At 47.2% G+C, this 23581-nt stretch overlaps 2 protein-coding genes across 3 annotated transcripts in view; both read right to left on the minus strand.

Moving 5' to 3' along the window:
* The window catches only part of LOC135819321 (uncharacterized), a 37327-nt gene extending 30943 nt beyond the window's left edge, over positions 1 to 6384 (minus strand). The window contains exons 1-5 of the mRNA XM_065332507.1: positions 5985 to 6384; positions 4431 to 4496; positions 3357 to 3478; positions 2117 to 2225; positions 966 to 1068 (exon numbers count right to left, since the gene is read on the minus strand). Coding sequence (XP_065188579.1) covers positions 966 to 1068; positions 2117 to 2225; positions 3357 to 3478; positions 4431 to 4496; positions 5985 to 6104 — 520 coding nt within the window. The 5' untranslated portion in view covers positions 6105 to 6384. The remainder of the gene's footprint in view (positions 1 to 965; positions 1069 to 2116; positions 2226 to 3356; positions 3479 to 4430; positions 4497 to 5984) is intronic.
* A 5415-nt stretch (positions 6385 to 11799) lies between these two features.
* On the minus strand, positions 11800 to 22401 carry LOC135819327 (SH3 domain-containing protein 19-like). Of its 2 annotated transcripts, none has more exons than XM_065332516.1 (5): positions 22157 to 22401; positions 14202 to 14446; positions 13749 to 13803; positions 12454 to 12591; positions 11800 to 12204 (listed from the first exon to the last, which is right to left on the minus strand). In XM_065332516.1, exons 1-5 carry the CDS (start codon positions 22314 to 22316, stop codon positions 12002 to 12004), a joined length of 801 nt encoding a protein of 266 aa, XP_065188588.1. In that variant the 5' UTR covers positions 22317 to 22401; the 3' UTR covers positions 11800 to 12001. The 2 variants fall into 2 exon arrangements, with proteins under 2 accessions (XP_065188588.1, XP_065188587.1); XM_065332515.1 differs by having other exon boundaries at positions 14202 to 14449.
* Between the last annotated feature and the right edge of the window lie 1180 nt (positions 22402 to 23581).

Here is a 23581-nt window from a genome sequence, read left to right on the forward strand (position 1 = left end):
TTATAGCGCGGACACAGGTACATAATGATACTTCAAGGGTATTATGAGGCAGATACTGTGGAAAGAGTAAGACAGCAGGACCGTCAGAAGAAGTTTTTGATTGGTACGGTAGTATCATGGCCTTCCATACTTTGTGTATGATAAAACATTAAAACATTTCACGGTTCGCGTCAGACTCGGCTAGGGCCTGAGTTTTCCGCATCCGTAGGAACGCCACCACCCTTCAAAGACCAATGTACAGATGCAGCTCCTAAAGCGGTGGGAGGTGAGTAGATCAGCTCACCAGCAAGTGGTCAAAGACTGAAAATCCCATTCACTGCATCCATGTTTTCCTCGTGCCAGGCCACGAGTTCCCAAATTAACTGTGGGTCGCCGCACGGCTGGAAAAACTTCTTCCATTTCCAAGCAGGATTTGAACCTGGCACCCTCTGTTTCTCAATCATGGTTTTAGACCATCCCACTATGCCTGCCTGCTATGGCGGGTGATATGGCGGGTATAAATGACCTCCACAGCAGTAAACACGTGTTAGTGGCCAAAATGTTGGTACGGCAATGACCTGACCAACCGGACTGGCTCCAGCGGGTCTGGATAACATTCTACACCATACTGACCCGGGCAACCACACCAGGTGGTGGACAGTGGAGACACTAGCACATACGCATATAGTTGAGCAGAAAACTAACACATCGCAGGAGAGAGAACTGGAGAGTGAGCTTGCAGGAATGTACTTGAATACACCACAAAAGCCCAGGCGTACCAGGGGCGGATCCAGCAATCTATACAGGGGGTTTCCAGTTTAGTCAAAACTGAATAGCTCATGCGTGTACATGCATATGTTTCCAGTAGTAAATTTACGAAATTTAGGGGGTTCTGCGGAACCCCTGGAACCTGTCCTGAATCTCAAACCCACTCTCCCAGCAGACCTCACCAGTCAAACGCACATTATCATAGTGACACTACTTACCTTGTCGACCTTTGAACTTGACTTGGATGTACTTGCCGAAACGACTGGAGTTGTTGTTCATGAGCGTGCGTGCATTGCCAAATGCTTCCAATAGTGGGTTGACCTGTCACAGTGTGGCAAATAAGCAAAGCATAGCTCTAAACTAAAAGCACGTTGAACAGCTCTAACACTTCATGATGCCCTCTTGTTGATTAGTGCCCCCCTCCCCTTCCCCTTCTCCCCCCCCCCCCCCGGATCTTGTAACCAAGTGCACGTGCAAGCCTGGCGTTGCTTGCTAATGTTCTTGTGTCATTACACTGGCGCCGTCGTGATATCAGGATTGATTGTGGTCTTCTTTGCTGCCTGTTTTTTAATGCTGGATGCCGTAAATGTACCAGCATTGAAAAACGGTACCCTCTCTTGAATCGTGCCCTATCCGTTTTGGACTTAGGAAAAAACACTATGGCCAGGGGGGGGGGGGGGCTGCTTAGGGGGTACAAATCACGCAAGTATGGCATCCACTGCATTCATTTCCAGCCTTCACCTGTTGAAGAATATTTATACAAAAGAGAATGACCAAGTAGTTCCTTGGTCTTTCTCTGTTGTATAAATTAAACCTTGGCTCTCCATCTGCAGAATATTTCTAAACGATCAGTGACATCAACAGTATGTATTCAGATGGTGAGCCAAGGAGAATAATAAATTGAAACAAGGAAAACAGTGGGGCACAGCATCCGACCGAGCAGTGCTCAAGCTCACTTCCTTGCCGTGGAATGTCTCAGCACTCCTTGTCAGTCTGGTGCTACCTTGTGCACGTCTGACTGTTCAAAACCTGGTTTAGATGGTGGACTCTAACGCATAACCTGTGCCCCGCCGTTTTACTTGTTTCAATTTGACATCCACAGTACTTGTGATAACCAGTGTATGATGTGGTATCGTATTGTAGTGCGGTAGCTTAGGTGATCCGGTCGCAGCATCGTCACTCAGTGGGAGTACGGGAATGTACAACCTTTGTACTCTTGTTGCATTCTCTCCCCCCCCCCCCCCCTCACCCACCCTGTCCGTTAGGGGAAGTGTGTAGTGTTACCAATGCTTTCCAATTGTCAGCCCCTTGTCCCGATGATGAGCCCTCGTCCCGATGATGAGCCCTCGTCCCGATGATGATCTCTTACCATGAGTATCTTCTGTTCCAGGCCACTGGCAGTCTTCTGTGGGCAGAGCTGAATGAGATGGTTGATGAGAAACTTCGTGGACTCTGTCTTGCCTGCACCAGACTCACCACTACATAGATCACAGTAGACAGAAGCACAACATGTAGGTGACATGTTCTGTAAGTCCATAAAATTAATATTCGGCGCATATATCTTCGTCTATATCCGGCCTGGTCATGTCTGGCCGGAAATTTGCTGCAGCCGAAATTTTGTTCTGCAAGGTTCAGTGTGACAGTGAATGGCGGCAGGAGCAGTACAGGCCGAAAAGGTAATGCGGCCGAAATGTGTTTTGGTCCTGGGAGCCGGAGGCCGAAATTTGAATGAGCCAAAAATTAGTAGACTAACAGTAGGTGATGGCGTGTATACAGGTAGGTCATTTTGGCAATAAACTAACTTGAGCTATGTTCGCAAAAAGAGCAATTTTTCTCAACCTTTCGTAGCCATTGTTGTTGTCATTGAGGACTCGTATTCCTCAGGTCAGTATGTCATGTACAGTTTCTGACAGGAGACGTTTGGTCAGAAAAGGGTTCATCGAAGTCCTCAGGTTTAGAAATCACTACAGTATTTCCCTCAAAATTGACTGCTTCACATGAATGGAACAAGATAATTATAATAATTATACTCTTCCATGCCCACCGGCAATTATGCATTAGTTACCACAGGCGCTCAAAGTTTGCAAAGGCCCTGCTGAACCAGGGGGCACCTGGTCCCCCCCTTCTAGGGGAGTGCACGGCCGCACGTGTGTAGGATGGCTGGTGCATGTCATTAATGGTCATTACGTCACATTTTCGTGCATGCTGAACCTAGGTAGGAGTTTCTAGAGGGATGCGCGTACCCCTCGTGCCCCATGATGGCTACACGCCTGATGCTGTAAGAAATATCTAAAGTCTTCTCGCAGGGGCGTAGCAGCCGGTCCAGCCGGTCCGGCCCAAGCCGGACCACCTTTTTTAACACAATGCCAAAAGTGCCCAGAATGCAGGATTTTGCACCCTATTTTCAATTGTGTATGGGGGAGATCCCCCCCCCCCCCCGGACCACCTCCAACGGCCGTACTACGTGCCTATCTCAGGAGGCACACCTGCCTGCTGACACCGCAAATATACTACTCGTCACCCACAGATATGCATACGACAGGAGCTCAAAATTGGCAAACCCCGCTGCTATGAGAGGCACTCAAAGTCTGCTCAGTGTGCACACTTGCCTGATAACACAGCACTGACTACGGCCAGACTGAGACATAGCACAGTAGCATGACTCGGCAATGGCGTAGATATGTGGAGATGGCTTGACTCCAGTACACAGGCCACAGTAGAGACTGGTCACCTACAGTGATAGAACACAAAGGATAGGCGGAAAGAGTTTTTCATTGCTCCGGCCACACTGGGTGCGTTCGATTACGGCCATGAATCGATTCGTGAACGGAATCTTTTTTGTTTGTTTTCATGTTATGAGCCTTGGAATCGGTTCGGAATCCATTCACCTTATTCACATGGGGTGATGCAAATAGCCAGGGGCGATTCATGACTGGATTCAAAATCGATTCTCGGGCACAATCGAAAGCACTCCTTGTAGCCGTTCAAACTTTGTACGTGATACGGTGGGTACCTTACTTCCTCGCCAGTCAACACAAGTTGGTGACCATAAAGCTGGTCGGGCCATGGACGGACCAAGTGGACTGGTTCGGCCGCCCGTGACACACAGCACGGGTACTGTGGAACACGACTAAGAAGATCACTGATAAGAAAAGCTCTGGAATAATTTAGAAGACCTAGTGTTTGTGACGCCTGTGATCTACTTTCAAGAGACCAGCTGGGTGGAGCTGACTGCCGTTGCTACATCATACAGCTTCACGGTGCGGGCTTCAATTTTGTTGTACTTCAAGAAGCGTAAATCTTAGAAAGGTGGCTTCAACATTCAGATAGAATGGAAGTTTGAAGACCCAGGGCTGCTCCTTGGAATTGATAATGAGTCAAGCTTAAAGTGATGGGCCCATTTGAGCGATCACTGGTTACGAGTACATGTGTGCATCATGAGTTACGAGTGTATGTGCCAGTGGGTAGGGTATGGTGAAAGCGAGGCCCGTGACAGCTGCTGGTCCATGATCACAACTGCCTTTTCTTGGGGTAGAGACTGTAATTAACAGGTAATGGATGACGTCATTGTTTGATTAACAGCCTAGTAACAGGTAATACATGACATCGTTCTGTAACTAACAGGTAATGTATGACGTCATTCTGCATCTAACAGGTAATGTATTACGTCATTCCTAACTCACCTCACTGCCATACAGGTCGAGTTTCTTGAACGGGTTGACAGCCACCAGGATATCACCCACATATGTCTGAAGAGCAGAGCACACAGCATTCAAAACACAATGATCATACACACACACACACACACACACACACACACACACACACACACACACACAACAGTTGCGCTCGGTCAAATCCGACCCAGAGTGCATATATGGCGCCCTCAACTAGCACGCTCTTGACGCCCTGGAAGTGGCACGAATGCGGCTGGATGTACAAAAATACAATGATATAATCGGAACTAGTCGAGGGCCGTAGGGCGCCAGCTTTGCACTTTACACCCATACATTGATGTAGTAAGCATAACAAGCTATGAAACCGAGGGGTAGAATCCTAACCCATGACACAACCCAGATCAGCGACGGCATAGCCTCGGGGATACGATAAGTCATGCGAATACCCCTGTGAAACTGTAGGATCAAAACAAAGACACTGAATTCTTGGTGGCCATCATGACATGTGAACTGCAAGAATTTCCTACTGTCCCACACTTTGTGTGAAGACCGGTACAGTACTGTCGGACGCCGAAGAACGGCCAGGCTAGAATTTCACCAATTTTCAAGAACGGTGTAGGCTGGACATTTTGCAGACAAGAACGGAAGCTATAATGTACACTCAGACGTTAAACTCTGCATAAATGTACATGCAAGACTGTACCCCTCCCCCCTCCCCTCCCCAGGTCTTCGGCACCCGGCAGTACTGTCTGGATCAGACAAATCCAAGATGGGAAAGATGTCCACATGCATCTATCAGTCCTGCTCCACATGTAACCGCCTGGGGCTACAATGACAAAGGGGTACCCATACAGAATGTATACCAGATCAATAATTATCGTATCAAATTATAAAATGTATGCGTGTGTTGTCCAAAGTAGGACAGTCTCGGTCAAAGCAGCACAGTTAGACACGGATATACATGCTGCTGAGGTTCGGCCTCATTTTCTCTGTGCTGCACTGATGAGTCCACAAAGGACGAAAAACGTTCTGTCCGCAGATTGAGCATGTAATAGACAGCATATAGAATCCTTTATCTGTTTAAAGAGGGCTTAGTGAAGAGTGATCACACTTCGTGAAATAATGTGAAACTCTGAGTTTCAACTAGGAGTCTCAGCAATAATCTCGTTCTACCGTGTGTGTGTGTGTGTGTGTGTGTTCGTGTATGTGTATGTGTGTGCGTGTGTGTGCGTGTGTGTGTGTGTGTGTGTGTGTGTGTGTGTTTATGTCTTTATGAACATGTCACATCACAGGATGCTTTGGAAATCCGCAAAGGATGTTCATGTAGATCACTACATGTCGTGTTTCTCACGCTATGGCTTCAGTTCAAGCCAATCGCTGTGCTTGAGAAGCCAACCCTGCGTTCTCCGCAGATATACTACTTCACAAAGTATATTGGTCTTAGCCGACCAGCGTTCTCCGCTATACATTCGGCCGATCACAGAGCTGGTCCAGGACAGGACATGCATGCTTTGCAGCAGAATGAAACGTAGCAGAATGGCGCGCAGCAGAATGACTTACGTAAATCCGATCTTCAACGTATCTCGTACGTAGGTTTTCGAGCATCGACGCCTCGTCAAGATGCATTAGGGACGCTAGATCGTCCACTGTTTCCGCACTTGGCGGGTCATTTTCAGCCATAACGATTGTGTTTTTCAGTGGCTACATGTATACACAACAAAATACTCGTTTCGAGCAATGGCTCACAAATCTATCATGAACCACATTGTCGGCACAGTTGGATGGTTCAAACGAGCAAGCACGATGCGGTCTTCATCACAAACCTGATACCGGACACCTGGTCACTGAATTGAAGGCCTTTCCCAATAACACAGAATGAAAGGAGGGCGCTCCCACATAAAAAAGGAGCGTAAGTAATTAGTTTCTCACTGGACGATTTCCAAATCTCGGAATTTCTCGGGCCGGCGGTCTATGCAAGAAAAGAGCCAAATGAAACGCCAAGCTCATTTCAAACCTTTGCCGTCACATGAGGAGTGCGTGTGGCCACGAAGCCTGCACGATTTGTGTGTGCGTCTGGCAGTCTGCAGATAATTTTGTAGAATGATTTTCCGATTATGACGCGGTGCCAAAGTTCGGCAAGTGAAAAATGGCCAAACAAGGTGCTATGTGCGTTGAGTGTGTTCATGGCGTTTGACGTGGGCGCATGGCGATTCCGTGCCTTCTCTGAATGTGCCAAAATCCCCAGCATGCTAGCATGCATTGTGATGCAGGCCAGTTCAAAATCAGTATAGTGTAAGGACATACACTGATACAGCATTACAGGTGCTCCTGCTAGTTAGTATTAGAAGAGGACTAGCAGGCTGCATACCTGCCAACCAATGAACCATCCCGATTTGGCCGGGACCGTCCCACTAATCAGTATCGAGGGTGGTAATAGGCACCCAAAAGTGTATTAATTTTGTCGCTTGCCTCAGCTCACAGCTCCATTTTGTACACATTTTTATACCTATGGTGAAAAAGAAAAGGAGAAGGGAACAATGTTAGGAGTTATGATTAACTGTCCACCAACGTAACCAGAGCTTATGTAGTCAGCGAGTGCGACAAAAAGGCACAAAACTGACAAGGAGTACTGAGACATTCGGCGACCTGATACCTAGCTCCAACACTTCTCCAAGGCGCAAACCACCAACTTTTCAACTTGGAAGGCTCAGATTCGGAAAGGTCCAAAAGTGGAAGGAAAGCGCAACGAAGAAGAGCACGAGCTTACGCCCCACGGGCCACGGCAACAAGAATGCCGGAAGTTACTGGATGATGACGAAACTAGTAAGACTATTGGACATACCGGCCTTACTACAACTCGACAACGCAAAGCAACAGACGACCCAACTAACTTGGGAGGCAGTTAGTCATAACTCGTAACATTTTTCCTCTCCTTTTCACCATAATTAATTGGCTCACCATCCGAGCTCAATTTTTAAACCTAGGTATAATTATCGATCTCCCGATCTCAGTTTTGCAAAGGTTGGCACGTATTGACTGGGTTGGAGAGAAACAAATTAGCAGAAGCCTAGTTTCGATTTGGCCTTTCGTACCATTAGTAGGTCCATTCTCAATACTCCTTGGCAGTCTGGTGCTAAGTGCTAACTTGTCCTCGAAAAGTCTTTTTTACTGGCAAAATAAACACATGCAATGAATATTTTTTCACAAGTTTCCCACACAACTTCAACTCAAAGTTCTAGAAAGAAAAGCGCAAGAAAACGCAAACAAGGCGAAACAAACCACAACAGCATGTACATGTAGGTAAACAGCAGTAAGTACTAACTTGTGCACGTCTGACTATTCAAAATCTGGTTTGGTTGGTGGACTCTAATGCAGTAATTGTGCACCACCGTTTCCCATATTTTCCATAATAATTATTATAATGAACCGTGGTAGTTAGGACAATGTGGAGACTAAAGAGGATTATCACTCTCTTAGTATTGATTCCCATTGACTATCGCTATACCTAAGCAGTCAAATATTCCTGCATATTTCACTCCTTGGGGCTATATTGACTGCTTACAGTAGAGTCGCGCGCCCAAGAACGTTGTTTCCAAGGGGTTAGTTATGGGTTGCGCAGTTGAACGGGGCCTAGTGCATGGTCACTGTACGTTTTCGCGAGCAGCATGGAGTATCCCATATATGGTCGTATGAGTAGGTGATGGTGCAACGGTTGTGCAATCATAAGGTAAACGTTCTGGAAATAATTGAAATAAGGACTGTTTGTCGTGATAAATCTAATATTGACCTCGTACTTGGTCAGTATAGGAAATAGAAAACCTCGCCTTCGCCTCGGTCTTTTACTCGGCTTTTATTTCCTACAATCCAGTCCCACAACGATCACCTTGTCTTCACCCCACTGAACTGTACCTTGCTCCCTAGACCTCTCGAATCACCTCAGTGCAGAATGTTTTGCGTAAAATGTTTATTTCTTCTCTTCTTTCCTTTTTCCTGCTTTTCGTGGCCCCTTTCTCGCTGATCCAGTGCCTGCACACTACTCTGCGTGGCAGCAGCTCCGATCTAACTTCTCCGTTTTGCCCCCCCCCCACTGAAAGCAACGCAGCTGTTGGTCCATTGCCATAGTTTCCTGAACCAATCTGGTACTCACTCACTCACCCTCACTCACCCGCCCCCCCCCCCTCTCTCTTCCTCTCTCTCTCTCTCTCTCTCTCTCTCTCTCTCTCTCTCTCTCTCTCTCTCTCTCTCTCTCTCTCTCTCTCTCTCTCTCTCTCTCCATCATTGTCTGGCTCTCAGGTTCTCACTCTTCACACACGGTCTTTCTTCTCTCCCTTTCCCCATGGTGCGTGATGTGCGCCTTGATCCTGAGACCATTGGTCGGGGGAGCGCACTTCACCTCACCGGCACAGCTCAATAGCACCTACACGCCCATTGTAGTCCCCTATGTTCTCTTGATGTTGTTGTTGTTTTTCTCTTCCATTCTATATGTAGGCATGTGCACTTTCATAAAAAAAATTATTGACCTCGTACTCAGTCAAGTCAGTAAAACCTGTCAAGGCGACCACCTATCCAAGAATACCACTGAAACCAGGATCAAGGGATGCTATTTCCAGTCAAATGACCCTGGATAAGGAGACCACCTGGTAACAGAGACCGCGCTCTTTGTAGGTCCCTTGAGCGGTGGCATGAGACAGGTTTCACTGCACTAATTATTTACCGTAGTTCCGCGCATATACGCCCATGGGCTTATATGTGAAATAATGCAGTTTGGAGATAAAATATCCAGTAAAACATGTTCGTTTTTTAGCCCATGGGCCAATATTCGAATTTTGAAGGTTCACGAAAAAGTACAAGTCCGTGCTCACAGTGTGTCTACCATACTCTACTGGTAAACTGCACTGACCTGCTGTACCGTCCATGGTAGGAAGAGTCCACATTGTGAAAAAGTCTTGTTGACACGCGAGTTGCATTTGTGTCTGTTTATAAGCCCATGGGCTTATAAACGGAGGTGGGCTTATATGCGGATATAAGCCCGTGGGCTTATCACGGGCTTATATGCGCGGAATTACGGTATGCTGATTATGCAGTCACTGGTTTGGGTTCCATTCATCCTACATGACATTGTATTTCCGAATACCTTGTCTTCACAATTATATTACCGTCGGAGTCGCAACATCTTACTTGGTATTTCAGCACTCGGTAACCGATAAGAGAGAAGTACTCTGGCTCAAGAGAGCGCTTCATGCTCATAACTGGTAATAATGATAATGCTCATAATATCAGAGCAAATCCATACACGTGTCACATGTCATATACATAGCATTTGAAGAATATTCATGATGTACAGAGTGCACTTTAATGCCTAGTTTGGACCAACACAGAAGAGGCATAATCAGCATTTTCGACTAAGACCACACACATGCACAGTCGTGGCCCGTAAGCAGCCAATTTCCGCGATTGTGTTCATCGGCAACATGGTGTGAATATTATACAGTTACAGAAGAGCACACGATTAGAACTGTACAGTTACGGCTCTCTAATTATCTAGTCACTGACTGGTGGGCATAGGTCATCCCTGAACTGCTCTTGCACAAACGGACGGATTTCTTTGTGCAAGTACTGGCGACGAGCTCTGCTCATACCTCCATGTGCAATGACCGGTGGTAAGCCTGCATCTTGCACTGCCTGCACGGTGGTCTTCAGGATGTCAACAGAGTCAATGTTTCCGCCAATGCACTTCAACCATTCCTGGTGTGGCAGCAGCGAAGGTGAAGTGGTGCATCTGGCTCACGGCTGGGATTGGCCGGAAGAAGTCGGGCAGGAAGCGGTCCCACTCGTACCAGGTAATTGTCGACCCAAATGGAGCGGAACGATGATTCAGCGATGATCTCAACTTGGGCTGCCGCGCAAGATTCCTTGTACAAGGCATGTACGCTCTTGTATGTTTGGGTAGCAGGCAAGAACACTGGAGGAGCATCATCACGTCCACGCAGCGGGGCTGGATGCGGAATGCCGTTGACTTCTGCATGGTTGGTGATGAACTGAACGCATCTCTTCACGTTAGCGTACAGGAGCGCATTATGTGGTCGCCTGCCTGTATTGCCATGGTCCCTGGGCACCAGTCCGCACCAGTCCGTGTTTCTCCAGGTGCTGCTGCAGACCATACAAATGCTTCTTGCCGATGTCGTACGCGTAGCGAAACGCACCAACACACACCTCGACACCCTGGAAGCTGTAGGCGAAGGACTCGCGGCGACGCTTTCCCCCATGCGCGTTCTGACTGGTATTGTGGCGGCAGGACTCCAAAATTCCCAATAGCACGGTATCGCTCTCACTTTTCTCCATTTCCCTCATGTTTAGTGTTGACTGCTCAAGAGTTACTCTGTCAAACTTACGGAGGCAGTTCTTGCTGCATCCACAATTCTGGAGCTGAGCAAATTCAGGTGCAGGAGGAGCAGCAGCAGCAGGGACGTTCTCCACTATTGCTTCGTCTTCCACTGTTAGATTTTCTTCATCAGCGATAACTCCAGCCTCATCAGAGTCGCTTTGAGGCTCTACATGCAGGTAGTTCGCTGTTACAACATCGGAGTTCACCCTGGAGTTGAGGTAGTGGAGTTAGTCTGCGTCGTCAGTGTCAACTATGTTACTTGCGATTCTACGCCCTGTTCAGCAATTTCCTGACCAGAATCTTTGAAGTGCTTTTTGACAGCTTCAAGTGCAAGTACGTTAGCCCCCTTTTCGCGTGCGCTGGCTCATATTGGATACCGCCGACCATAGTTTTGTTACAAACATGCTGTTGGTTGGCAGCATGTTCCAAGGCGGAGGACCACTGTGTTCGGAAACAAAGACCGTGGATGGTTGTAGAAAGGTCACTTTTTTCCGAACACAGCGGTCCTGCGCCTTGTAACATGCTGTCCAACAACAACATGTTACGTACATGTGTAGCTCCTCGCTTATCGGCTGTTGCCATTGGCACCATGCCCATGAGCAATCACCAGACAAAACTGCTGCTGATCTCACCCAAGACTACCAACCAGAGGAAAGAGACAGCTTCAAGCGGATACCAGTGGGACATTCCAAATGCACATGCCCTGGCGGTAATACGACTATGAGGTGAAGGAATCGAGGGGTGGGCACATGTGTGGCTTCGCACACCCAGGGATAGGCCCCGGCGAAAATCCCATATCATGTAAGAATTTGCTAGTTTTCTGCAAACCTTGCCAGATCATGCTAGCACAATGCTATATGTAGTTTCCAGAAAGTGCTAAATATGCTACTTGTAGATATAATGCTAGCATTATCCGCCAGGGCCTGGCTAGGGAACAAGCGTCGAACAAGCATGGCGCTCGTGTGGACGCGTGGTAATTCTAGAAAGTGATGATGTTGCCTGAAATTTTATTCCAGTGGATGATCCATACCAGTCTTAGAGTAACACACAATGGTCCCGGTGGTACCTCACCACCGATAGTTTGAAATGCGGCAAGTGAGATTGATGTTCCTCGTAAGGCAAATCGGGTTAAATTTGATATCCGTAAAGAAACCCGATAGTCAATGGAATTGCTATGTGGTCATCCAGATATTCAAATACGCTCAACGAAATTGGTAGGAAAAAGGCCATGTTTTCCATTGCAGTCACCAGCTGCCCAGCCATCATCAACGTCTTCAACATTCGTGATGATGTCACCATCATCGAAGGACAGTTCGTCGGCATCACCTGCAGTGTAGTCATAGAGCAGCGCCTTGACAGTTTTGGTACCGCTTGTGGAAGTATCCTTAAAAGCATCTGAGAAAAAGAAGAAGAAAACGTCAAGTAGGAAATGAAGTTCAGGTCTCGGCCGCAGATGAAAGTACTGAATCCATGAAACTCTGATTAATGGGAGTGCATCCTCCTTCGTGTGGGAGCACTCTTTGTACGGAGTAGATTGGACTAAATTGTGATGAACAGGCTGCACTTCTGAATGTCTCATAAAATAGATCGGGAAAGTTTTAGATTCATCATGTTGCCCAAATCTAGCCTGAAGGAAAAACTCACCAATTGAGAACTCTACACAGCTAACTGGGAACATTCCACAGTCTCCATTTGGCGAGATTCCCGTACACCCGCCATCGTCCGTCGCATTAACAATTCGGACAGCATCGCCAGGTGATAAGGATATCTCGTCACTTTCCTCTGCATAGTGGATTGAGAAGAATAGAAGAAAGCTCCCGAAAGTCTCATAAACCTTAGAAATATCAGACATTCAAGGCATCTTTGTAATAACAATATATCGTGGCTCAAGTCTGTCATTGCAAAGGCACTGTTCCCTTAAAACATGTATGGAGTTATGGTAATCAACGTGATGCCGGCAACAGTGCTAGGGTGAACCAGTGTCACCATTCGACCATGTCTAACCACATTCATGGGCATCCTAGTGTTCACGTCTGGTGATTTCTAAGTTTCCTATTCGACTCGTGCCGAAGTATTCCTGGGGCAGTGAAAGGCAGCACGGATAATCGATTAGTTGTTACATCTCTGAGTTCAACGACCACCCAATGTAAACAACCTTATCGGAGACAGGAAACTTGATAGGGAACGAGAAACTACAAATTTCAAACTCTTCACCAACATTACCAATGAGGACTCAGAAAATCCAGAACCACTTTTCGGGAAATCTCTTCAAGTGGAATACAATTAGAAGCAGATAAAACCAATGAAACGAACGGATAAACGGCATCACCAGATTGGTAACCATTATCACGTAAGTGATAAACTATCTGTTTCTGTTTGGTTTCTTTAGCATCTCCTTTACTTGTAGTATCACACTTCCCACTTCCTCTTTTCGTTTCTCTCCTCTTGTTCATTACAATTACATCTTCGCTAAAATTTACGGACTGGTTATGGAATTTCTGAGCCCTCGTTGATGATGGTGGTGACGAGCTTGCAATATGAAGTTTTCTTTACCACCCACTAAGACAATCAGCCCGTGAATTCTAGTGGCCTCGCATTTGCAGTGGTCCACATACATGTATGCACATGTTGCTGCTCAGTAGATCTACAATTTGCCGGGCGACACAACACTCATTTGTTCATGGCTCTCTGCTGGCCTGACTGTTGTCTATCTAGAGCCAGTAGGGCTCGGGGAGTCTTGAAATATTATGACATTGACTCAACACAGTACTCCATTATTCATACGTTTTGAGGGAGTTGAAAACAGGAAAAGTCTGAAGAACAAATTGACTGCCATCTGTCTGACCACTAGGACTCGAACCAGGCACCCTCACTTATGGCCAGCGATACCCTATACCATTACTAGTCTATGATATAGTCTGCAATACAGTAGTACTCACTGGCATGATAGTGGTGCAGTGCACGAAAGGTGCTACCCTTGCTTGGAGGGTCAGTCTGTGAGAGAACGAATAAAGATTGAAAGAGCATTGCCATCGTCCTGGAGAACGAGGTCGCATTTCTAGGCCTGAATAAAGCATGGATCAGAGTTGAAACCGGTGAATCAATACTAGAGTCTAGACCATAGTATCTACGTCGGTCTACTTGGCTTTGAATCAAAAATCCAGTGCCACTGAACAGAACCCTAATACCACTGTACTAAACTTCAATTCAGCCACGTGCACTTCACATGGTACCATAAGAAGTGGTCTTAATCTCGTTTGCTGCGAAAAATTGCCTTTCTCTGCTAGTCTCATCTAGCTGGTATGTGAGCGATACAGGATGATGACGTTACCTAGAGGAGAGATGTTGTGTTTCGCACTACAGAGACTATGCAAGTTTATGATTCTGATCACCTTTTTCTGTCCAGTTTCGCTTGAGTGGTTCTGAGTCCTTTTCACTTCCTCGTTGGTGTTGGGCGCAGGCTGAGAGATCACCGGCTGGCCAATGCTCTCAAGCCATGGCCTATAACGGGCCTGGAGTTGTTCAAGCTCCTTCTTGAGCTCACTGAACCGTTCACACGCTGCCGTTAACTGGCTACGCAGAGCTGCCAAATCCGATCCATTCCGGCCCTGGTCCATCGGCATTTCTGATTTTTTTCCTGCTGGATACCAATATCACAGAATGAAACAGCGAAGACGTTTTAAAGATTCATGAGTTGGTAGGTTTTCGTGCGCTTAAGGTAGCTCATGCCTAAATAAAATTTCCGAACGTTTGCACTTTAGACTGTTTTAATTCCATGCTAGAGGTGTCCGGACTCAGAAAATCAATATATTAAGGTACCTATTGGGACACTTTGGGGTTGTAAGCGGCAGTCAAAGGTCAGCAAATGAGCGATATTTACCGAAATGTGTCAGATTTGATAACACGTGTAACATTTGCAACAAATACATGATACTGGTTCAGACTGGTGTGAGCCGTGGTGTTCACACAATAATTTGGAGAATGCTCCGTGGTTTAGTTGCTTGCGCCTAGAAAATAGCAGACCTAGTTGATGGCCAAACTTGTCGCTCTCCCCTCCAAACTATGTGCATGTGAAACAAAACCCATCACTTACACACTTGGAAATGGTCAGCCAGGCGTAGGTTTCCAGCCAGTAGCAACTGAGCCAGCCTTATGTGCTGGCCACGTGCTTTCATCGCCAAGAAGCCATACCCGTATGCATGGACTGGTAAACCTCCTAGGTGGTCGGAAATGGTGCTGCAGTAGCTCAAACGTCTCCTTTGAACTTAACGGAAACTGGCAACTTCGGCCACGAGTCCTGCGCACCAGCCACTGTCTTTGCACTTCTCCCTTTTTCCAGGTCATCCAACGTTCACAAAACGCCGGCATCGTCAACCAGATGCTGAAGATGAGTACCGGCTTCATGTCGCGCTGCAGGTTCCAAAGAATCACCTTCTACAAGACAACCGGGACCATCCTCGGGTGACGACAACTCTTCCAACGTTCCCGACTAATATTGAGAGTCAGAGATTCTCGGAGGGTCCACACTTTCGGTCTGCCCTGAAGCGAATTTGTCGCCAGAGTCGACAGAATCGGGCACCGACACAGAGTCACCGCTTGAAGAGTTGTCTGAACAACCGCCATCATGACGCTTGGAAGAAGTCGCTGAAAACAAATCTCCAATCTTCGCTTGGTGAAATCGCTTCACACATGAACCTAACACACTGACAGAACTTGGAAATTGGTGGCGAAGAATAAAAAGAAAATGGAAACAAACTGAAAGCTTTCGAAACAAAAGGACTGTGACTTTCCGACTTCGATTTCGACTCCGGTTTGGCTAGTGCAAAATGTGGATGTGAATCCGCACTGCACCGGTGCTGTGCAGCACTGTTGCAATTATGTGGTTCATACAGCTAACGCGAACAGCGGTTCAAAGAAGTACAAGCCTATCCTCGAGCTTCACAAATAGACTATAGATGTCCTACAAGGCTACTTGGTCCGACTTATTAAAATGTGCGCTTCGCTTCAAAACTCAAGCATATGTAGAAACTCGTTCTCTACACTTGCGATAATTTAGCGGCAATTCTAACGTTGTAGCGTTGTTCTCTTGTAATTTAGTGGAACCTGTATTGAGTAACTGAGTTTTATGTTTCGTTACATTGTCGTCAGATCTCCTGTGTACCGGTTTTGTGGCACAATGATTATAGCCATTATATTTGGTCGTCTCCATTCTTGTGCAATCATGCGTACATGTATGTAGGTTGGTTCTCTTCATGTTATTGTGACCAATTTCATAAATGTTGGTTGCCTTGTTGCTTTCTCTCCCCTCTCCTCTCACCCAAGCCATTCTGCATAAGCGAAGCTGTGGACGCAGCATACTGCTGCTACACTTCAACGCGGGAATGCGTATAATAATAATAATAATATGTAGAAAGGAGCACCAGTACTAAAAAATCAACCAAGAGACAGTAGATGGATCACTACTGTGTCGTTTCTTGGCCTGGCCTTCTAGTTTTCATCTCTGCTGGTGTCTCAGGGCGCATCTGCAAGTGCGTCAACCTGCAAAACGTCGACAGTTTTTTCATCTCCTCCAAGCCACACTGCGCTTCCTTAATTTTTTCACTCCATAGGCACGATTTAGGGGCGTTTGGTTGGTACGATCTAGAACAGGATCGAACAGCTGGTGCACATGGAGCAGCCTCATGCCAACCAAATGGTACTCCAGAAACAGAGCACATTTTTGTGAAAAAATGTGCCAAACTTGATGCGCGCATGTGCATTCTTCATAATGTGTATGGGTCACCATGGTCACTTTGTACGGTACAACGAATCCAACTCAAAATCGTATGCACGTGATCATTTGGGACCAAAATCGATGTTCCCGCCAGGTTTCACAGTGAAAAAGGGAAACTGCTCGGTCTGCTCCGGCCTCGAGGCCGGAGCAAGCAGAACATGTTCTGGCCGACCCAGAACAGGTGCAGTCCCAACCAAACGCGCTGTTCTGGTGAATCCTGTTCTAGTTCGTACCAACCAAACGCGCCCTTAGACGTTCGACTTCGCCTCCTCCTCGTGCAGTACGACTGCTAGAATGGTGGCTGTAGGTGTTTTTGCCTTTTTTTTCCTTCAAATGAGGCGAATAAGTTCACCACCGGTCACCATCACCACGCATAAAAAGATCACTTCTCATCACCGTGTGCCGCGCACGTAATGAGTCTGATATATCTGCAGTGCTGCCAAATAATTTTCGCCCAAAATCGGACACCCTTCACCGCCGAGGCTGGCCGCATGGTGTGAATTTTTTCTCCTCGGTAATTTTTTTACAGAGAATTCAAAATATCGCCTAAAATACCATGAAAATTCGCTTCGTTGCCATGGTAACCCCAGAATTGTCATGAATTTTGTAATGATGAGTGTGGTCGCACACTGACTCTGTACAGACTGTCAGTGTACATGCCATCCAGCCTGATCCAGGCATGTTACTTTGAACTTCCACAGCCAAGCGCTAGCCTTTTTAGAAGCAAATGTACAGTGTAGTGATTTGTGCCTTCAGTTGCGCTGAACGGTGAAAGTACAGGACTTCTGCATAGGAAAGTAATGATCTCCGACATTTTGGCTGCTTTTCGTATGTTTCCCTTTTCGGATCGGTTTTCGGAAGACCCTTCAAAAATCGGACAGTCTTAAAAATCGGACGGTTTGGCAGCACTGTATCTGCGTCGACGCGACATGACTGTCATGCAGTAAGACCACATTGTGTGCTCTTCCCTGCCTGTTTCACGAATCCACTGGCCCCAGAGACTCGCGATCTCGTGACGCATCGCGATCGCGGCTCCGAAGACTCCGCACCATTCACGCACCGTATCCGCAGGATATATCTATAATGCGCTTCAGTTTTCCTTGCAGGTTGTCGCTTGAAAGTCGACCTCAAGGGCGATTATTCATTTCGATCCACTTCTCGATCTCTTCTGTGATCTTGATTCGTCGGCCGCCACATCGTGAACGACTGCGAGAGAGATCAGCACACTGGATGGAGCGATGCTGGTGCTTTCTGCACGAGTTTCTAGATGACGCGTTTGCTGAAATTCTGCCAAGAAAACAGTGACTGCAGCGATTTCAATCCGCCAGGAGGCACTCGAGAATGATCGCCCAGGAGTTTCTGATACTCCGTGACAATTCCCCATCGCAGTGGGGTGTTGATTTCAGCACCAGGCCTTCTCTGTGTTGCGCGAGAAGCAACAGGAGTCTTCTAACGACAAAATTTGGACGCAAAATGCTCGAGTCGACTAGGATCCTGAGGCGCTGCCTCCTTTGGAGTTGGAGGCATTTCTTCTTCAACATCACAAATCGACAACTGAAGGACAGTGTTGGGTAGCTGGATAATTAATTCCGTCCTGAGAATATTTGAATTTGTTTGGTTGACGTTCGAAGCGAAACGCACATTTTAATAAGTCGGACCAAGTACATTACATGTGGATCCTGCGAACTCTTCTTCACTTCAGTGAACAGTACTCAGTAGAATCCAGGCATGAAGTCAGTGCCTGTACTGCCTGTAGACTTGTCCTGGATATGATAGTAGTACAGTGTATGTCGACAATCATGTTCTGGCCAACCACGTATGGATACCTGACTGCAAAGTATCCATTCTGGCTAAGCGCCTGCACACACACACACACACACACACACACACACACACACACACACACACACACACACACACACACACACACACACACACACACACACACACACACACACACACACACACACACACACACACACACACACACACACACACACACACACACACGCACGCACGCAGGCACAGAGGCATGAACATACACACTCATACGCACATGCATACACATACTGCTGCCAGACACACAAATGTTCCATCGCAAATTTGAATCACAACGTAGAAAAGAAAAAAATTGTCCGAGGTGGAAGAAAAAATAATTCAAAAACAAACATTGCACATTTGTGTCCACGTTTGGAGATTCCCTTACAGGAACTCACATGAGCACTAAAGCGCTCGTGCATGTGCATTTAGGTCTGATGAGTACATGTACGTATACATGCACGCAGTGGTACGATATCAATAGAGTTGAAGAATGCAACGCCGATGATACCGGTATTAGAGAGGTTAAGTTGCACGTTTTTTGCCTTTTTTCAAAACGCGGTGCAAATCTCACGTTACGTGTAATTTTTAGAGGTTAAAGGGGAAGTGCATCGATTTTTTCAAGTAGGGCTCAGATGAAAGACAATTGGATATCGGTTCCGATGGTATATCTCTCGCTTGCGTACGGCAAGGGAAACTTGCCATATCGCCGATTTCCCGATCCCGTTTCCATGGCGACTACAGGTGATGACGCACATTCTGCTTAGCTCCGTGAGAGAGAAGGTCGATCACTGCAGAATTGTGTCATTTTCAGTTGTCTTTTTGTATTCACGAAGTGAAAGAAGTACTGTGTTCAATGCTGTTAGTGCCGTGAACTGTTTATTAGTAGTCCTCTCCATTGTGTACTGGGACGTAACACCGACAGGGGAAAGCTGGAGTGCGGAGACGTTAGCTGGCAAGCGAAAATCGTGACGAACCAAGTGCTGAAATCTTGGTTGGGACAAATCAAACGTTCAGCATTTACCTCAACCAAGGACCATGCCGTTTGCTCTTTCCACTTCCTAAAGATGGATGCGCTGCCTGCTGGAGACTCTCCTATCTCTCGTAACATCTTCTGAAGCCAGGTGAGACGACGAGTAGCGGAGATTAGCGAACGAAATAATGTCGTATGTTTTGAAATTTTTGCTGATTTCTCAGGAGAGATGGCGAATACCAAGCATCTTCTCCTAGTCTAGAGAAACCATTTCGTAGGCTACATTCCGCCTAGGGGAATGCAGGAGACGGCCTGGCTGGGGAGGACACACTTGGAAGAGAACGAAATAAGTGATCTTGTTTATGTTGTTCTTTGGTATTGCAATCTTATGTTTGACGAACTTACGGCATGGTGCATAGTTGGTCGTTGAGTGCCTGCATGTGCATGTATAAGTGTAAACACTTCCTATGCAAGAATCTGACACTCATGCTCTGATTCTTTCTTGCAGTATGTGCGCACGCGTGTGTATGTTGTGTGTATGTGTGTGTGTGTGTGTGTGTGTGTGTGTGTGTGTGTGTGTGTGTGTGTGAGCGAGAGAGAGAGAGAGAGAGAGGGTGTGTGCAGGAGCAGCGTGGAGCATGCCAGTGTGATCGCTGTGGCCGTTGCTTTCTTAGCTATGGCGTTCTTGCCCGTCACAAGTGTGTGGCTCAGCCCCCAACGGCAGTGGAGCCGTGTTGTGGTGAATACCGTGTCCTGCGACCGCTGCTTCCGTTCGGTCCAGGGCAGGAATAGACACCGCTGCTGAAGCTCTCCACGGCCGTACGTCAGTCTCGTGGCAGATGACCCGAACTCTCATTTTGTGTGTGTGTGTGTGTGTGTGTGTGTGTGTGTGTGTGTGTGTGTGTGTGTGTGTGTGTGTGTGTGTGTGTGTGTGTGGTGTATGTATGTACGTGTGTTGCTCCCTACATAGACAAGCTCTTGTTTTTGTGTCCCGGGTGCCATGGGGCGGCGTTCTCCCATTCTCTCTCCACTGCCCCTCCGGGCCCACGTGGCAGTGACTCGACAGGGCAGGGCAAGTGTGTGTATGGTGTATGGTGCATGGTGTGTGCTGGCATGTCTGTATAAATATGTTGGACAGGAATTTGTTCACCCACAACGTTCACGGGAAACCATGCTAGGTGTTGCTGGAACGTATGGAGTCTGCGAGCACTTACAATAACTTACGTCATGTCACAACAAAGAACGGTGCAGTGTTTGACCCTCATGTAAACATGATGGTGATGGTACCTCACCTAAGCTACCCATGAAGCTAGAAAGAACATCAGGTCAACAGAACTGTACCAGAGGAAAGCATCTATTGCCCGAACTCGGCACCGGGTTTGGGAGAACTGTCGCTGCTGCTATTGCGGCGGCTGCTGCTGCCGCTGCTGCCACAGTCGTTTCCGCTGCTGTCGTCGCCACTGCCACTGCTGCTGTGGGCATTGTCGTTGCCGTCGCCACTGCCACCGTCACTGCTTCTGAGGACCTTGTCGTTGCCGCTGCTCTTCTTGGGTGGATTGAATTTCCATGTCCTGCAGTAGAGAGGCCGAGGCCAGAAGTTGGCAGAGGTCACAGTGGCCAGGCAAGCTGCATAGATGGTGACCCTGGCGGATACCTTGCCGCTAGCTGCCGTGTGTACATTGCATGAGTGGACATCTATGATGTTCCCTGTGGCTGCTACAGACCGGCGGTGCACAAACTCCGTGAGACTCTCCATTGTGCAGGTGCTGCTTAGGTTGCAAACAAACACTACTGCTCTCCGGCGTCTTGGTGGGGCTGCAGCGACCAGCTGCCAGCTGTCGTCATTTATGGCATCCACTTCCTCTCGCTCTGTGTTGCCAGATTCAGGTTCAACACTACCTGCAGCGGCCGGTAGGGTATCCTGGTTAGGCCCAGCATTGGCAGCAGTAGCACCGAAAACGGGCTTGACACTGACAGGCAGGAGTCCAGTATCCCCTTCATCAAACTCAGAATACTCCATTTCTGTGTCCCCAGAGGGCACTGTCTTGGTTGCGTGCCAGGGTGTGGCGGCGCTACGGGTACGGGGTTCAGTGTGGGTTCCCACGTGTTTTACCTGCTGGTTTGGCAGTTTTGCACTGTCACTTGCGCGTGGCTTTGACTGTCCAGGACTACTGGTACAGGTACTCTTACTCGTAGTACTGCTACTACCTGCACTCTTGGTCTCCTTGCCCCCCTCGCTTTTTGAAAATGGTTGCTTGACTGCCATAATTGCGGACTCCTTCAACAACTTCATTTCTTGCCTTATATCCAAGACCAGGCCGGCGAGCTTGTCTACTCTCCGCTGGAGGCGTACTTCGTTGTTTCTGGCCTCACTGACGAAAGCATTCAAAGTTTCCACAAGGCTGACCACGTTGTGATGGATTCCGGGAATGCTACAAAGTAGCTTCACCTGCTCCACGCTTGAGAGCTCACCCATGGCGCAAAGATTCTCGTTGTGCACAACCTAGCTACCTAAACTACACTGCCACTACTACTACTACTGCTACAACCTACCTACTTACCTCCAGTCCGGCCTAATGCCGGCTGGGCTGTTCAAAAGGTTTCAAAAACTGGAGCTCAAAAACGCGTACCCAACTCTCTGAAACTGCAGCGTGCAAAAAATGTCCAGCTGCAACACTATCAGCTCAGCCTCAAATTATTCTGTCCCGGGCTGATGACAAAATTGATGCGGGTAGACTTCTGTGCGCAATACAAACGTTACGCACAGCTTGAATTTCACTCACCCATTTTCCTCGACTTGGATCGTTTACCTCTAGCGCTCCTACCCGTACTCTGTTCACTTGAAGTTCCAAGTCTCAGGTTCTTTAGCCGCTTCTCCAACTTGTCCAACTCTCCTTTCCGAGAGCTCTCCCTGCGCTTCTTCCTCTTATTCGTAGCTGCCATCACTCAATCAAAATCTTTTCCGCTCACGGAGGAAACGACAACGCAAAGCCAAAACTGTTCTCTTTTTTTCCACAAAAAAAGTCGAAGCAAACAGCTACACAGTCATGACTCATGTACATTATTGTACTACTTTCGCGCGTAGATCTACTAACTACTATAGTATTTGAAAGTAGGACGGAGGCAGAAAATATTACAAAAAATGTATTATCTACGCATGCATCTACGCAAGAGTCACCACCAGCCAATTAGGACATGTGTCAAAGTATTGAACGTTTTCGTTCCCTTCTTGTCAAAATACTACAGGGAATGATGGAAATAAGCTAAAAGACTACAACTATAAGGTCGCGTGGTAGGTCTTTGTTACATCTTGCCGTGTTGGAAGCTTTGTACATACGTAAGTTAGACCCTGAGCTTTGTGTTCAGAAGGAGAATGTGTTGTCTTTGCAGTTGTTTGGCACTGTTCGTCGTGAAGGTGCGAAATAGATCTCTTGTTATTTCTCTCTTTTTCTTGTCACTACGTTTTTGTCACTTATTGGATTTGCATGCTGTTTTCTTGATTCTTCACATCTATTTTTTCGTGTCACTTCTACACATAATTGGAGTGATATATTTCTGAACTTCTTTTCCTTATAGTTGTAGTCTTTTAGCTTATTTCCATCATTCCCTGTAGTATTTTGACAAGAAGGGAACGAAAACGTTCAATACTTTGACACATGTCCTAATTGGCTGGTGGTGACTCTTGCGTAGATGCATGCGTAGATAATACTATAGTATTACTATACTTTAGTCTATAGTATGAGGAGCGAATCCGTGAAAATTAATAATAATTATTTTAAAATTGAGCACGCGTCATTTGTGCCGGTCGTCTTGAGTGCATCTGGAGGATTCGGGAAAGCGGCCAACTGCGCTCTACAACAGAGTTGCCTGTATGCTTTCGGACAAGAGAAAAGAGCCACCGTACTGGCCGGAATCAGGTCAAGGGTCTCTTTCTCTCTTGTCCGCTCAGCGAATGCTAGCCTCCGTGGACATCGCAAGGCTCAACCGAAATCTAACCGAGCTTTGGCTGACATTCCCGCTGTGCTGGCCGCAGCAGAATGCCACTTCTGATCCTCTGTTCTATTTTTCTTCTTCTTTTACTTGTGCTGCGTTCACGTTTGATCTTGGCTTTTCCATTATTATTTGCCATCGCGACCCCCGTAAGTCCAAATAACTGGCAGGGCGCTTTCCTCGCAACACAGTCATTGGGAGCGTGGGTGTGCTGTGCA

This window comes from Sycon ciliatum, chromosome 6 (genome assembly GCF_964019385.1).
Source record: "Sycon ciliatum chromosome 6, ocSycCili1.1, whole genome shotgun sequence".
Lineage (NCBI taxonomy): Eukaryota > Metazoa > Porifera > Calcarea > Leucosolenida > Sycettidae > Sycon > Sycon ciliatum.

Excerpts from the sequence above, each read along its gene's own strand:
- LOC135819327 (XM_065332515.1), bottom strand. The coding sequence starts at position 22,316 with ATGGCAGCTACGAATAAGAGGAAGAAGCGCAGGGAGAGCTCTCGGAAA. Across the intron at positions 14,450-22,156 it reads ATCCAAGTCGAGGAAAATGG|CAGGAAAAAAATCAGAAATG; the intron begins GTGAGTGAAATT and ends ATTGGTATCCAG. Across the intron at positions 13,804-14,201 it reads GCGAAACTGGACAGAAAAAG|ACTGACCCTCCAAGCAAGGG; the intron begins GTGATCAGAATC and ends GTTCTCTCACAG.